Below are 18,043 nucleotides of genomic sequence, written 5' to 3'. Positions count from 1 at the left end.
CTCTTAAAATCTGTGAACTGAGAAAACATCATAATAGGCAAGGCAGATTTGTTTATAGCAGCATTTAGACACAAGGCAAAACAAGGTGATTAAGGAGCTTAAGTGATTAAAGTTATGACACCATTTAAACAATTAAGAAAGACATTCAAATTACATTAAATAAAGTAAAAGCCTGAGCAAATAACAGTGTTTTAAGTCCTGATTTAAAAGACGTGAGTGTGTCAGCAGTCTTAGAGGTCTGGATGTATATGTAGGAAAACGCCAGAGGTAGTCAAAATACCAACTTAAGTCAATCAATTAATACATGAATAAAGATGTTGTGTACATAGCAGGCCAGAATAAATGCAAATATTTATGAAATCAATGGAAATGTAGTATAATCAAGTGAGAAATTAACAAATTGGTGGTGGGTTTGAGTTTTGGACTGGCCTTCCAGGCCACAGTTTTCATGTTCTCCCTTTGCATGTGTGGGTTATGTCCACTTACACTGCTTTCTCCCAAACAGTACAAAAACATGTTTGAGGTAAGTGACCCTGAATCGCACGTGAATGAGTGTGTGTGACGCTGCCCATGTTTTTTTTTCCTCTGATGACTGGGCCTGTCCAGGGTCAATTCTGTGTTCGCCCATTGTTTGGCTCCAGTGCCCCCTGGCCCTGGATTGGATAAACCTGAAATGAGCATTGTAATGCAATCAGAATGTACTACTTTCAAAGTACATGGCGTTTATTGCAGATGTTATTGCATTATTGCACAGGTGGACGCTAGAAGACAGTAACGCTCCAACAAACATGGTAGCTTGAAAATGAGATAAATTATATTATGACTGCTGTATGCACATATTAAAAGTGAGTGAGTGAGAGAGGGAGAGAGAGAGAGAGGAGCAGAGAGGGGAGGGGGGTTACGTAAAGTGAGAGATGCAGGTTTTATTGTCTGTTATTTCTCCTTCAAATGCATGCAAAGGCCATTTCTATGTAACTAGAGGAACCTTGCAATCATGTACTCTTGCACACGGTTCGTTGGGGGCACTTAGCAAATTCATCACAGTAAATTTTACTCATGTTACTTAACAGGCTGACTGAGAGGATAAATGCAGCAGACAGGCCTTACCGAGGTCTGAGATAATCAGTCGACATTAAAGTCCTGGCTTTTTTTTCAAATTGCACGTACTCCTCTGCACCGTTTCGTGCGAGAGGGGATGCCATTTTCTCCAATCTATAGAAAATTCCATCATTACACTTCTCTGGACATAACAGGAGCCGTTTTTCAGTTAACGAGAGGACACAATCAGGCCCCCACATGGCTTCTATTTAGTTTCCGAATAGCTTTTAACACCGACAGCAAATCAGCTCAAAGAGGACCCTGATGTCCTCATTATGTTTGTTTTGGAAGCTCTTCACATGACCTCCAGCCACTTCTAATTAACAGACAACAGGCAGAGAGCCAGCCAGGGCAGCTTCTAGTAACTGCACCCAAGCGTTGATGTGTGGAGTCCACCTGGACTCCAGATCGGTTATTGCCAAAGATTTTCTGCACATTTGGCTTTGGATGATCAATTTGTACATAATGAAGCAGGTCTGTTGATACATGGTGTGATTTCAGGGATCAAACAACCTCTTCAGTTGTGCTGGTATAAAAGAGGGCTTCTCTGTTTCCTTGATTAGATCGGTGGTTTTTCATGGTGGGTGTGACACATGTTTCTCTAGGGGGCGCCAGAGAGCTTCTGTGGGCACACAGTGTCACGAAAATGAATAAGACCTCTTGTCCACAGCCTCTTCACTGCTTTGAGCTGATCTACTTTTTGCTGTTGTATTGTAACACTTTATAAGTACAACTTGTAAAATAACTTTCACATTTCTTTCTGATGCTTACAGTAATGAGCTGAAGACAGAAAATAAACTTAACAGTCATTAATTATATGTGTTAAAAAAAAAAAACATGACAAAACGCTATCTTTATTTTCAAGCCAAATGTGAGTAAAAACAATCTTCGAGGTGTGTGTGTGTGTGTGTGTGTGTGTGTGTGTGTGTGTGTGTGTGTGTGTGTGTGTGTGTGTGTGTGTGTGTGTGTGTGGGGCAAAATTATTGAACAGCATTTTACCAAAATCAAGCAAGTTTATGCAATGTTGATTTTAAGGTATAGTTTGTTGAAAACCTTGTGATCTAAACTCCTGCAATATAATGAAATAACACCCTACAGTGTAGAACCATTACGTCAGCGATTGCTGAAGTAAACATCACAGTTTCCAACAAGATATCCAAGGTGAGACTTGTGATAGAAGCAGAAGGGAGTGACGTCTTTTAAAGAAATTATTGACAGACTGAAAATGATGAAGATACGATCACAACACAACGCTTGGCAAGTTCAATACAACTATGTGTATAAACATAAAAATGTAATGAATGTGATGCAGAATGAATAAAAGGCAAATTCACGATAAATGTCTGAGGGGCAAAGGTTGAAGAGTTTTCCTCCTCTGTGGTAAAAATAATTGAAGTGTGGAGAACAGCTTGAGGCGGATTCCCTTGAGAAACCTCCCAGCAGCAAATCACACCTTGGTTATCACGTAGGGCTCGAGATAATGAAAAAAAATAAAAAAATCTAGTTGAATAACATTATTATATTTGCTTATCTTTCTTCAAGTCAGTAAATTTATATTCTGAGGGAAAGTTCTGCCAGAAGGTGTCATCTATTAAAAAGAAGAAAAGGAGGCTAAATGACTTACAGCCACACAAGAATAAGATTATTTTCACTTTTAGCTTTTAAAAATGGCCTGCAACTCCAGCATGATGTGTCGTTGTGGCTGATGAGTTGCACAGGAGGTAAGCATCACGACAATGAAAACACATTCATCCCCTATTTTATTTAAGATATTCATGTACATGCTGTTACTACCAAGCTAAAGTTAATCCCATTCTGTTCAGCGCTGACTCTGCGGGACACAAGGAAATATAATACACGTATTGAACCTTTTGTGAAGCTCTCTTTGAATTATGACGTAGCTCACATGCTGATGGGAATCAGGTCTTTCTGGGGTACACCCCCTTTAGTTGTGAGAGAAGCAGTGTGTCTTACTCAATGAAGGCAGTGCAGTTTAAGACCGGAGATCACAAATCACTGCACTAGAGGGCAGTACACGGTCAAAGCAGCCAGTTAGGCTCTTCAGTTAGTGATAATATGTAATACAAGAGTTATTTAAGCGTCAGCCTCCATCTCACCTCTCAGAAAAGAAGGCATTGGCCTCCAGACAAAAAGAAGCAACGCTTTGACTAGAAAAATAAGTGTAGGTTTCTTGGGGGAAAAAAAGACATGCAATCTGCATCTTATTGTCGCCACAGCTGTGATCCATGTGCGATGTCAGGTTATCTGTGTTTGCACAGTTGGCCTGAGGAGCAATACAGATAAGTCATAAAACAAAAGATACAGTGAGGATTGCTGTGATTCCCGGGCCTGTTCAGATCTGAGAGAAAAGCTTTTGATGCGTTATTTGTTTACATCACGGAGTTGTTAGCGAGGAAGAGGAAGCCGTGTCTGAGGCTGCCAGCTGATCCCAGGGGAATGAGCCTCAGTCACGCTGCCGCGTTACCAGGATGAATCCACAATACTTCATTTAATTACAGTGCCACTGATTCAATTAGGAAACTTCCCTGGTAAGGCTTTTAGTGTGTTTTTAGTGTCAGAAGGACTTTTTTTTTTTTTTTTTTTTGGTCTAAATTGGCCTTCTAAAAGAGGCATGTGTCCTGAAGACAACTGCGGTGACTCCTCGCTCAGGACAAGCTCACCGGTAAAAGGCTGGCGTTGGACAACTGACTGCATTTGAACTTTATCAAAACAGAGAACATGTCTGAAACTTCCAGGTTGACAACTTAAAAAGTTTAAATGAAACGAGAAAGTGCATTTGTCACATTGATTAGGAAACACAGATGAGTACACACAGCAGTGGACCTGGTTTATTTGCAATTGAACATTTTCTAATCAGAAAAGTTGTGGTACTTTGACTTATTACTGCGATTCATCTACTGGATCTATACTACTAGTTGGACACAGAGAGTTTACCCCTCCCTGACCAAATCCCACAGATTCCTGTGGGCCACATCCATTTTTTATATTCGCCAAATAGCCAGTGGGAGAAAAAACCTGCAAACTCCGCACAGAAAGTTTTCCAAAGAACCAAGTTGGACTGGAACAGGTGATTGTATACGACGAGGTGAGAGGCTCCTCCACTGAGACGTCCCCTTTTACAAGACCTCTTAGAAAAATATCTTGCTTCTTGTCTCCAAAGGTTTCAATGGTCTCGGGCCTAAAATACGTCTGGAGTAGAATATGAAGCATCCAAAGTCCCCTGAGGTCCTCAGGAAGAGGTTTTCTCAGTGTTCCCGGAGTCAGAAACAAACGAGGTGAAGCAGCTTTTCTTTCTTCAACTGGAACAAACTTCCTGAACTCTGGAGGACTGCTGACACTCTCACTTCTTTTAAATCAAGACTTATTTGTACACGCTTCAGAACAAACAATAGATTTGACTTACTTCATTACCTTTATCTTAACAAAGTTTTCACTTAATTCATTATTCTTTTCATGCCGTTTTAATCCCTTTGTTTTCATGTCTTTCATAATCTTAAATACTGAAGGTTTAGATCCTTAATTGCTGTGATTTCGCCTCCGGTTCAGTTTCTGATTAGATTTGAGGTATCTTGTCTCTGATCTATACTGGTATAGTAACGTCTCTGTACTTCTTAGCAATGCATTAATTACTTATTTAATCATTCCTTTTTCTTCTTTCTTTTTTTTTTTTTAGATTTAACAATCTACACTACATAAAAATGAGATGACTGTGGGATTGTCAAAGTGATAGCAGAGCCTTGACTGTGATGTATTTTGTGTATTACAATGTGTTTCCTGGGGGGGGTACAGTGGGGTCACAAACTACATTTCGGAATATTTGAACAGATTGCTATGTTTGTGCTTTATCAAGCATATTTCTAAAATGCACCCTGAGCACCTCTGCCATAAACTCTGAATTTATAAACATAATAAAACTCACTTTTCATGCTCACTTTGTCTTTACACTTCATGGAAGTCTAGTTTGCATCCTGCCACGGTGTCAAACTAGATTATGTTAAGAGGTATTTTAGTGAGATTAAAGGCATTTTCTTCTCAGTTATTGTCCTGAGCATCTTTTCTTTCTTTCTTTTTTTTTTTTGCAATCCATGAAATTGTCTTTCCGTGCATTTTCTTGTGAGTATCATTTCAAGAATTGTACAGCCAGGCCAAGTATGCAGTTTGTTTTTGGAAATCAAAAAACGTTGGTTGTTTTTTTTTAATTATTTAATTAATGGTACAACCAAAGAGCCAGAATGTAGTTCAGTGTCGTCCAGTGTCGCTGCAACATGGGACTGGTTCTTAGAGCGTTAACTGATGCAGGTTAATTTATAACTCCATCTATAATGACTTCAAATTTTTATTTTAGACGTGGCTGGTGAAACCACTTCAGCAGGACCTTTCGATGTGGAGGAGTAGCGGGTCTACTTTCAGCCTCTCCTGGATGGTAGAGCTCTTCACACTGTCATTAATTGTGTTGGTGTAGAAAAGTTTGCATGACATGTTGATCTCCAGAACTTTGGCCTTTCGGAAGGACATGCCGCTATTTGTCACTCAGACAAACCCGACGCTGGTTTTATGGCGTACAAAATAACATTAACTTGTTTATTCCCAAATTGTTCACCTTCTAAACCCGGTGCCACAACAAATTGTGCAGTACCTACTTTGGTCCACACCGCAGGACGTAGTCATTTAACAAAAACCGCTCTAAAATTGTGACATTTCATCTGCCGAGTCTTTTTTTGCAGGAAAATCCTGATCATCTCCTGGATGTTTCTTCCACAGACTCTGGTGTAAAAGACCCAAGAAACTGTTACGTAAACAACACTGCTTGATGAAACTGAAGAGTTAAAATCAATCCACTTGAACGTGAGGCTCAACTATTTGTGGCCCCTTCTCGTTTTAAATAATGCTGTCACATACTGAGTTGTACAACTCGAAGCCTATGTCTGAAATGTAAAGTTTAAGATTGAGATGGGAGGACAAACCAGTTCAAAGGCTCACCATGGTTACAGCCTTGTTATTAAAGAGAATATTACCCTTCTTCATTCACCACATGGCATAGTGCATTGATAAAGTCGTTTCAGTTCTGGAGAGCATTCAAACTCCAGACTACTGCATTCAGTCTCCACTCTGAGGTCACCACTCCAGACTTCAGATCTCGGCGCTGCTGCTCCATCGCAGGCAAAACATGGCTTTGTGTTTACCTTTCAGACATCGTGACAGATTGTTTGAATTAAACAAAACGATGATGCTTCCGCCTCATCCCTCTTGCAGGTATTGCATATGGTCTATGGATGCATATGGCCTTTTACTTTGAAATATGTCAACATTTCGGATGTATTATCTATCATTATTGATGATGCTGCTGCAGCGGCGTAGTTACATGGCTGTCTGAGGCATGCTGCATACGGTGCTCAGTTCATATCAGTAGTCAAAAAAATTGACTGAGCTGGTCGGCAACTGATCGATTGAGGAAATCTGAAATCGGCGTTGATCCGATCAGGGCATGCCTTGAAATCCACACACGCAAACACTTACCTTGTTTGGAAGCTTCTGAGCATGTATAGTAATCTGGTTTACCACTGACATAAAATTCCGCGCAAGCACGTGAAAGTGTGACAGCGTCATTGATCAACCCACATGAGCCACATTTTAGATTGTTGAAAATGTATTTCTGCTCACTGCATTAATATCTTATCGCACTCACACTCATCACCTTCAGTGGTGACTTCTCATTTCTCCATTCCAATCTGAACCTGCTGATGGAAAACATCGTAACAGGAATCAGCTGATAAGAGTGTGGCCTCACTTCAGGCAGGGTAATTGTTTCCACTCTGACTTGTTGTATTTGTTTTTTGTTTTGTTTTTTTCACTGGACGATATTCCAGTAGTCACACAGCCTTCTTGGCAGAACTAATGTTTGTCAGTTTGTTTTTCTATGCCTTGAACTTTACTCTTAGTTTATTTCTCAAAGCCCGCAAAATCCTGTAAATTCCTCCCATGTTGAGAGGATGCCCGCTCAAAACAGTAGCAGAGTCAGAGATGACATAGGGTTTTGGTGGGTGGAGGATTAACAGAAATAACATTGGGAAACACAGGGGCTGTTTAGAGAGTACAGCTTGTTTCAACTGCAGTTTTACTTTGCTCAGTGTTGTGGAACAGTGTGTGTCAGTGTGGAGGTCAGGACCTCTCAGGGCTTCTTAAAATATACCCAACGTGGACCAAGGGGTCCTCGACTCCTCAATTCTGCATTGGAGACATTATTCCTTACACACCTTTTTACAATGAAAACAATGAGCGGGCATTTTAGGAAAATATTCACCTCCACAGTGATGCTCTTTGCTGTCATGAGCGTTCATGAGTGTAGAAAATACTTTTTATTGCTGAAGTGAAAGATTGTAAGTGCTGAAGCTAATGTCATTGAGAATTGTTCTGCTTGGCTGAATGGCCATGACTTATTGTGGATAAAGAATAGACGGCATAATATAATATCGAGCAGTCAGTGAGTTAAAGCATTGATAAAACCATAATACGCTGTAATGATGTGGCTCATTGACATTTTATCCCAGCAAGTCCATCCTTTATTGCCTATCTTCTGTTTCCAGAAAACAAATAACACACACAAAAAAATAATATTCATTTTGAGGATTTGTAGTTTTTTCTTTCAATGTTACAAATCTTTCTTCTGCTCAAATGTGGGAATTCTAAGAAAACAAAACTGTCAGTTTTGAGTAGTTTTTATCATCTACATTATTCATGGACTTCTGTTTCCTCCTCGGTGGCGATTCTGTGCACAAGAGCACATTTGACCAGTGTTAGACGATGTTATATTCAATTTCTGTAAAGCAACAGATGGCGTGTCAGACGGGGCCTCAGTCCATTAAAACACTGCGATGCCTCTCCGCTTCAGCACACTTGTTTCAAAATGGGAGGCACGTTATCAGGCTGGTGCGGCGCTCGATGACAACTCGTCCGTTTGAGTGAGGAGAGCTGGAGCCGAGACGGCCAAAAACAAAATGGGACAAAAAATATGGTGAAACGCTGCATCGAAAATAATGGATAATGTTGGGGCAAAGTTTTTCAGTAACATGACCATTATGCTCCTATTTTCAGACATTTCAGAGAGTGTTAATGTGCAAGCACTTACTAAAGTAAAAAAAAAAAAAAAACATTGGGGGGAGGTTTGGTTGCAAAATATATATTATAAAAGCCTGTTTTGCTGCGTTTATGTGCAGTTTATGATACAAGGAGATTGTGAGAAAGTGACAGACGCCACAACATTAGAAAAGCCTGAGGCCTCTTCTATTGGTCATCATCACTGCTCAGTTCATTTGTTCCATTGTTCAAGGTAACGATCATATTGTCATGTGACGAGACGGTTCAGGATGAATTCAATGCATCTCATTTTTCAGTACAAGTTCTAATTTCTGACTCAGGGTTTCATCAAATTTGTGACTCAATGATATTTGCCTCAAACTAAACCAAACGAAATGAACGTGGTTAATTCCATATTGTACCGTGTCTTCACCCATAATGATCTTCTTAAAAAGCAGTTTTAAAAGATGTCAGTTTGTAAACATATATGGACTTAAATAAAACGTATCCCTGAGATTAGACCCGCCTTTTCACAATCTTAACCACCCACACTTTGTGATAGCGAATTGAATGAGTGAAGAGTCACGTAGCAAAGGGCAGAATTATTTAAAACGAGATGTAACATAGGGCGATCACTGTTTGCTGTTAGTGATCATGTTTAACAGTAGTGTTTCTCTCGAGCAATGTTTCCTATCCGGGAGAATATAAGGAGGCTGAATTCGATTAGCACGCTAGAGAGAACTGCGTCAGTTTTTGAATCCATGAAGAAATGTCCTTTATTTTAAACACTCCTGCTCTTGTGTGTTTGTTCATGTCGACGTGAGCGTTGAGCTTTCATTTGGGTGAATCGTGGACATGAGATGGCTGTGAGCACTCAAAAACATCAGAAATAGACACAGAAAGTGAAGTTAATACATTTTTAAAATGACTTTGAAGTTTTTCATTTATTAAAGTGAAGCCCAGTGCTTGATTTTCAGAATGAACGTGATGAAGGCTTCCCGGCCTTTATCCTTGCAACCTCGCAGATTGCCTCTAAAATTCAGATCAGTGTCGTGACATATAAGAGGAGGAGGCAGTTTCCCAGGTCTGTTAAACGTTAAAATGTTTTTTCTTCAACATGTGCAGTTTTTCATTTTGACCATTTCAGCGCAGGAAAGAGATTTCAATGACCTGTAGCGTGGTAAAAACCCTTCAGTCTGCTTTGCTCTGTTCATTATTAAAGCTCTGGCGACTGAGAACGACTTTTCCATCACAAATTGTCCATCGATTGATGTCAGTCGTAATTCATTCTGCTTGAGACTTCAACAGCCATTATTTCACAACGTCGGTTTAGTCGATCATAGACCTGGAGGACCTGAACAATTTGAACAACTATTCTTCAGAGAATCAGACAGAAAGACTTTCAACAGAGGATAGTTTAACATTTCATTGAGCACGATCACACTCGTGTGATAGAAATTACATTTTCACCGTGAAGACTTCCCAGAATTATGCATTAGTCGATCTTTGTCGTTTGCTACAGATTCAGCGTTTTATAAATACTTAACTTACCAGATAGCATAATGTACAAAATCAGTTTGATGTTGACACTTTTGAAACCACTGGCCACAAACACCATGTCCAAAGGCATGCGATTCAAGCTGTCAGCACTGTCTTCTGTGGGAACAGAGAGTCTTTTGCACCCTGGATGGAGATGGATGTAACACCGGGAGCTTCCCCTGCGGCGTCGCCTCTTCCTGTCCACGCCAAATCAGCTGTTTCTGCAAAGGGCCCCCACTCCTCTCCTTGCGCCCCAGAGTCGGTGTCGGTCTTCTCTTCTGCTTGTCTCCACTGCTGCTCAGACTTTGCAGGAATCACAGTAACAGCTGGAGAATGAAGTTTGCTTCTGTACATTGAAGTCTTACAGTTCATCCGTCCTTTTCCTGCAAAGTGAAGCTGGAGAGAAACAAACACATCAGTTTGCTGTCGTCACACACAAACGGGCTGAAATAAATGACAGGACCCTGCCATATCTTTGACATATATTTCGTACAAACTTTATTAAATTAATATAAAATGTTTGTTCCTATAAGAATGATGAATAGATTTCAAATATTGCGTGCACTTCCTGTTTAGTTAAATTCTCCCAGTCGCACATATCAAAGGGGATCGTGGCCATGCAAGATGTTCCATAGGATGTTCAGTATCTTACACACACAAACTAATTAATTTGCAGTGATTCAACTATGCATCAAGTCTCCAACAGCCTTTATTTATCTATTTGATTGTATTTATTTATTTTATATATTTACTTATTTTTCAAAAGGGCCCAACTCTCTATTTAGCAGGTGACCATATTTGGTAGCTTTTAAATTTCTGCCTGCTTGTTTTGAACAAATATTGTAAACGGTTTAACTGAAATAGTTGCAGCCGCTGGTATATTCTTCCCTCTTATTCAGTCCAGTCAGTTCACCTGTTCACTGGTGCATTTCACGTAAAAATATGATCCAGATTAGGCTGTCGTCATTTATTAAAATGTGGTTGTTAAAGTATAATTATACACTTATACACGTATAATTACACTTCTACTTAATATTGTTAATTTGGTTATTTGAAGTGGGACGTTTCTGACTGGAATTTTGTTTGTGTATAAGAATGAAAAGAAAAAACAATAAAAAACGTCAACAAACAGTATTCGTCGTCATCATCGGGTATTTTTTGCGACCAAAAAAAAAAATCCCCAAAGAAACACATGCAAAAAGCACATTATATAGTTGGACAGTGGTGCTCAAGAGCATGGAGCCAAACTTTTACAGAAACTCAGTGAGAACTTCATCTGGTGATTTTTTTTTTATATATTAGAATTTGTAAACTATGTACGATTTTGGTCGCTATATTGGTTTCCAACATGTTTTATTTCATACAAATTACACACTTCAGATCATTGGGTATCTAAAGATTATCTCATCAAGGGTTAAGGTATATTCAAGGTGTTAAAACAGGGGGGGGGGGGGATCAGCACAACTACTTTTAGCAATGTAGTAGTGCTGTTTTGGTTTGTCAGTTCTTATTTAAAAAACAGCATATATAGTTACCAGGGTGGGCTGTTTGTTTTTCTTTTTTATAAACTTAATCACATCCATGACTTTGCATGACGCTCTCCTTCCCAAAGAAATGAATAAAGTTGTTGTCTTTTTGCCACAGTATGACTTGTTGCTCTGTTCTGGTCACACCCTGCACTCAATTTCAGTTTCTGTCTGATAAAGAAAAAGACCAACGCAGCAGGTTGTCGTCTCTCAGGTTATTTTGTGACCAAAAGCAGTGATATCACTGCCACAACTCTTTCGTTTTTATACATCTATTTCTGTCTTAGTGGATACAAAAAGTCACTGCATATTTGCCCTCATCCCTTTTATCCTCCATGAAACCAAAGTTTTCTCTCCTCGATCAGGACAGGAATTCTGATGCTATCACATCCACTGTACATGTCTGCACAGGAAGACATAAACTGCTACGAACCGTGAGCTACAGAAATATGCAGGGGTTTGTCGTTTTCTCCCACAGTAACAAAGACAAGTGACCTTGCTTTATTTCTTTCAGTTTTCGCCTGAAGCCCTGTCGATGGTGATGATTTCAACATGATGCTTTTGGAAAATGAAGTGAGCAAGAAACCTTCAGGGGTGGTGATGTATTTCATACTGGTCTTGATGAGCCTCTGGGTCACACTCTGCTTATTGTTTTCTTTCTTTTTCTTTTTTTTTTTATTGCAAAAAAAACACTGAAATACAGCTATCTGTTTTTTTTTTTTAAATAAATAACAAATATACTCATCTTGAAATTAAACAGACATAAATCTCCTATCAACAAGATATGAGCATCTAGTTTTTGATCTGAGAAGACAATATTGCACCGAGCAACATCAACAAAGGTGGTCTTGGTTTTATTTGTAAATAATAAAACCGTTTTTTTAACCAAGCATGTAAAAGGGAGCCTGTATGGAGGACGAGCAGATACAATTATAATATTTATAAACTTGGGTTAAGGTTCCTTAAATGCTTGTATCACGGCTGGCTGAGCTAATCAAAGAAAACCTTTCAACTACCTTCATTAGGTTTTTTTTCACTGTAGAGCCAAAATAGACAAATGATTTACAGTGTGAGTCTAAAGACTTTTCATCCCCTTAAAACTTGAATTTGTAATTTTATAGATTTTAGCACATTATTTTTATATTTCCAACTTCAAGTCTGTTTGAATAGTTTACGACCGCGAGGTTCAGTAAATCGGGCTTCTTGGAATCACTTTTTTGATAAATTCTGTAATAGGCTAGAGGCTATTAAGAAAAAGGGCTTGAAATGCATTCATAAATAGTGAGTATTGATAGCTTGCATTTGACTGGAAATCCACAGTTTGGATGATGAAAGCATAAATAATGCTAAAAATCGATCTGAGCCGCTGTTGAAGAAATAAGCATCTGGTGCTGGTTTATTGGTTTATTTTTAATCAATTTAAACCTTAATCCCTGATGCCTTTATTTATACACCGTCACACACCGTGATTTCCTCTGATATCGTGGGCCTGAAAAAAAAAAGGGGCGTCGTGGACTTCCCACAGGTCATCACCGCCATGTTTTTGCTTCACCCTGCTCTGTGCTTCACGCTCATTTAGGCCTGACCTTGCTCAAGGCTGAGTAAACTCACATTATATAAGCCGGCTTGTGAAACCGGGTATGGGGATCTGATTAGCATACAGCAGAGGAAAGCTCCGGGTTGCATAGTGCTGGAAAAAAAGCATTAGTCACTGCAAAGTTACCGCTCTAATGTGTGCGTAATGATAAACACTGCGCTGCAATGCCTTGTTACACACATATATTGGAATCACATGGGGCCGTAAGCTGCTAACAATGCTAAATCCAATCCTTGCTTAACAGAACAATCAGACAACTGTTTACATGTTTCCTCTGTGCACCTTATCCACCACATGCTGTACTTTCAAACATTCAGTTTGCTTATTGTAACAACTCGCTTAAGTAACATACAGTGTAATCCTGAGACGCAGGCTTCTGAACACATTGTCCTTTTAAGTTAGTTTTTTATGACTTGTTAACTCGTATGTCTGAACTGTTTATGCAATGAATTGGCGAAATGAGACATGCATTGTGACTTAGCTGCATTAGTATTTACACTGCAACTGCCATGCTCCACCATCTCCCTGTGCTTTCTGTAACATCTAGCTTTAAAACACGTGAGCCAAGAAACATCCACACACATTCATATACATACCATTCTTTTAGTAATAAGCTAATTTCCTACCGCTTGCTCTTCACACACACACACACACACACATATATATATATATATATATAGCTTTAAACACGTGCTGCTCTGTATATATATATATATATATATATATATATATATATATATATATATATATATATATATGACCATGCTTATATGCCTTGCAACAAGACAGAACTATAGTCTTGCCTGAAATAAAAATAATTGCGTGAATAATAGAGTTGGGAGTCATATAGATTGTACAAAGGGAGTCGCTCGGTTGGGAATCTGGATAAAATTGTGGTTGTCGTGTAGCGCGGTGCATGCGTGACAGGAGCTGAAGGCTGCTGGAGATGTTGATAAGGGCACCACTGATATGCCAGCATGTGTTTCTCTGAAAACAAAGTAGCTATTGATAATGTTTGTCCTGTGCACTGCCACGCAGCCTGCCTTCCTCGTAACCATTCATCTCAAGCACTTGTACCTCTCTTTATTTATCAGAACACACCGTCTCCTGCTATAACCAACCTTGCTGTTGCACGTTGTCCTGAAGTGCTGAATGTCTCTTTATGCTGCTGGTTCAATGGACCCTGAAGGTGGACGTGATCTCAAGCTTTGGTATAACTTGTAGTGTTAAGCTTCAACTTCAATAGTCCAGACTGTACTTGGAACAATTTTTCATTTTCAGCAAAGCAGTTGTTGAGCCTCAGACCTCTGAGTCACTGTTGGACAGCTGATGTCACTTACATTTGTAATCCTGTTGAAAGTACCGGTAGTTTCTGCTGAGCCTTCCCCTTGGGCAGATTTACTGCAGGACACACCAGACTCCTTTTAAGGATAACTTTTATATGACCGTAAATGTGTCCTGTTTTAGTGGCCCATTGATTATGTCTGTGAAATTCGACTGAATCATTGTCATGCAAGGAGATGAGAAACATGAAATAAGGCGTGTTGAGTAAATGTTTAAAGAGGAAACATCCCGAGTCCATAACACTGCTTCACTTGTGGGAATTGGCGTGGCACAGCAGGGACCGTAGTCTGAGAGTTGTGCCACTTGTCGAATAGATTTTAATTGCAAGCTGTGGATTTAAATTTTACGAGCTGAAGGTGAATAATGTGTCTTGTGATTTTATGTACATAACAAAAATTCAATGTACGTATATGGATTTAAAAATTCCAGCAGGGGATTTATGGCTTGAAGCAGGACTCCAACGCATTTGATAATAAAAGTTCAACATGCAAGCCATCAATTCAAATAAATACTTAACTGCATTTCAAGCCTTTATTGATGATGTGATAAAAACATTAACTGAAATTGATAAATATTATAACATATAAATAATATAATTATAATATAATATAATATTCTCTCTCTTATCTGGCTGTTATGATGACATGGCTATAAAACAGTAATTCAGCATTTTGGGAAATAAATTGGTTTGTGACCATATATAATGTGATATTTAGTTATTCCATTTTTGACACGACAATGAATCCAATATTCAGTTGTCAAAACTCTGCTGACCTGCAGTAACACCAGCGGCTCACTGCCTGTCAGTCTTGTAAACAGCCTCTCTGGTTGTGGGGGGGAAGTCTTGTGCTTCAGTGATAAAGATTTATCTTCTGCAGGGGGTGTTGGGCTGGGCTCACGGAGGCCCACTCTCAGGCAGAGAGCCACACTAATAACCCCAAATGTTCTCAGATCGACCATGTGGTTCTCCCAATCAGGTGGATCTGCTCGAGCCAGCTGATCAACAAAGACACTTCAAGAACATTGCATCTTAAAAAAAACCCCATTGTTGTTGTTTTTTTTAGATCAGTGAGTAAAGCTGAGCATTGACGTCTGTGATGTCGGATTGAATGCAATAGTGACGTTGAATCAAGTGTTATTGATGTGTAAATACAGATGTAATTTACCACCTATCACTGCAACACAACAAAACAAGCTACCCATTACATTTTCTGTTATATAAAAATAATTAATAATCAGGTTGTAGAAATAACAGTATTTAAAAAAAATATTGAACTGTTGTCGAATGACTAAAAGATGTCTTTATTCTTTGAATATTGGCATGAAACCAGACTGATTTGCAGATTTGAATTTGCAAAAGGAATTTTTTTTTTTAATAATCCCATGTACAGAGATGTTAATTGGATGTTTGATATTTGGGTTTAGAACCTTTTAAAAATTTCCCATTACTTATTTTGTGCTGATGTGGTCGCTGGAGTTTGCAATATGCTTAAGCCATACATTATACATAATTAGTATTTTATCAACTAAAGCATTGAAATTGCATTTTTTCCCCCCCTCTATTCCTATTTGTCATGGTCTTCGTGTTGCATTGAACACCATGCACATGCGCAGTCATATCTTCATTATCACCCTCGTGTTTTGGTCCTTCTGAATTCGAGCCTCCAGGAGCAGTGAGTGATTGTAATTGTTTGATTCTCCATGACATTGACTTTACACTAACCTTTCGACAAAAGCTCCTCAGTCTGTCATGTGATACACCGCTGATGTAAGAGATATTTGTTGCGGAATTAATGGAAAAAACCTTAAAAAACGGAAAGGAGGAGCTCTCAAAATAAAGATGTGAAACGTTGATGTACCTCACTCTTTTTTCAGTTTTAAAGAGATTTGATAAAAGATTGTTTTTTTTCCCCACTGATTTGAAAGTTGCTGTGATGATGATGATGATCATCATCATCGTGTTACCACAAAGCCTTACTGTTGAGCCACAACTGTCAAAGCTGTCGAGCTTCATGCTTTTTTAAAACGGCGATCTTTCTTTGTCAGAGTCAAGCAAAACGTGTGAAATGTGATGATAGGATAAGACAAAAGAAACTTACAGTTTGGTTTCTGGTTCTGAAAAGTCGCTGAACTGCGTGCTGCCGTTGGACCGCAGGGGACCGGGAGAGGCCTCATCACTTTTGCTACTTCCCTGTGTGCTCGACAGGCTGTCGCTGCCGTCACTCCGACTGTTTGGAGGCTTCTGGAACGAGTCCTCTGCCCCTGACTCGGGTTTCCATAGAAAGCAGGAGCAGAGAGTCTGCAGTTCTTTATACAAAGTATGGAGCCACGGGGTGGAGACCCACGGACAGCCCAGCAAGTTCTTGAACGCAGTACGAAACTCTGGACTCCTGCAGTAGATGATGGGATTGAGGCCGGAGTTTATGTACCCCAGCCAGTTTAAGAGTCTGAAGAGCCACTCCGCGGGCACGTCTCTGTTGAAAGCATTGATGATGTTGGCTACAAAGAACGGCAGCCAGCACACAGTGAAGGTCCCCATGATGATCCCCAGTGTCTTCAGAGCCTTGTGCTCTTTGACCAGCATTAGCCGTGACGGCCTCCGTTTGGCGCTCTTCCTCCTGTCCGCACTGTTATAATTACCAGATCCCACACAGGCCGAGGGAAGGATATTGTTCATATTGGGTCCAAATTGTATCTGAAGTGCTGGACGCTCATTCTGGAATCGCATCCTGCTCTTATCAATAAGCCTGACCTGCCGGGTTGCTATTAGAAATACTTTTGCGTACACAAAAATCATTATTAGCAGCGGAATGTAAAACGACACTATTGAAGATGTGATTGCAAAGGCTGTGTTGGTTACGAAGTCACAACACGCCGGGTCGTTGTAGCACCTCAGAGCCTCGGGGTCACTGTCTGCCCGCCAGTACCCCCTCATAATTGGCACGAAGGAAATTAAGGTAGAAACAACCCACACTAAACATACAATTATTCTGGCACGCCACTTACTCAGTAGAACCTTGTACCGTAGCGGCTTTGTAATGGCTATGTACCGATCCACCGCAATCACACAAAGCGTCTCGATGCTCGCCGTCACACAGAGGACGTCCACAGAAGTCCAGAGGTCGCAGAAAGTGTCGCTGAGCTGCCAGTTGCCCGTCACCACTATCGTGGCCCCCAGAGGTACCACGAGGACGCCCATAATGAGGTCCGCGCATGCAAGCGACATAATAAAGATGTTTGTAGTCGTTTGTAGCTGTGAGGTTCGAGCCACTGCGAGGATCACCAGCATGTTTCCCAGCACGATGATGAGAATGATGATGACCAGTATGACCAGGATCCAGGGTCCTCCTGCTCTGTGGTAGGGTCCCGTCACATTAGTCCCAAACGAAACAAAGGTGCTCACGTTGCCATCCATCGTTCACCAGTTGCGCTCAAGACGTTGGAGGCGAGTGGTTTTCACAAGTCAAGATTGTTCTCTCTCCTCAAACATCCTCCAAATTACTCAGCTCAAATCAAAAGCTGATGCAGATCTTCTCACGACAGACAGCTTCTGTGCTCCTCAGTCACTGCTTACATTTCACAGTTTTAAAGTTTTGTTTGGAAGCATCCAAAAGAGAGGAGTGGCTCTCCATCCTGAGGTGTGATATCTTCTTGAAGACAAAGCAACATGTTCACCAATAATTTTTTGGTTGAAATTGTCTACAACACCATATCATTTGAAAGTATTGGGAAAAAATTTTTTTTTTTAAATGTAGAAGCCGTCAAGTAAAAAAGAAAAAAAGTTCTGTGGAAGAAGATTCAGGCTTGTCCATTTAGATATGGGATTTGCTTCTCAGCAGAATCC

General features: G+C 40.0%; 1 protein-coding gene across 1 annotated transcript; it reads right to left on the bottom strand.

The window, feature by feature from the left end:
- Positions 1 to 10,100: 10,100 nt before the first annotated feature.
- adrb3a (adrenoceptor beta 3a) lies at positions 10,101 to 17,614 on the bottom strand (the record flags this gene model as incomplete). The annotated part of the gene is made up of 2 exons (XM_080499849.1): positions 10,101 to 10,128; positions 16,299 to 17,614. 2 exons carry the CDS (start codon positions 17,612 to 17,614, stop codon positions 10,101 to 10,103), a joined length of 1,344 nt encoding a protein of 447 aa, XP_080355975.1.
- Positions 17,615 to 18,043: the final 429 nt, after the last annotated feature.

The sequence above is a fragment of the Blennius ocellaris genome, assembly GCF_963422515.1.
Source record: "Blennius ocellaris genome assembly, chromosome: 7".
Lineage (NCBI taxonomy): Eukaryota > Metazoa > Chordata > Actinopteri > Blenniiformes > Blenniidae > Blennius > Blennius ocellaris.
Note: the sequence above shows the minus strand (reverse complement) of the source record. Positions and strands in the feature narration are given on the sequence as shown.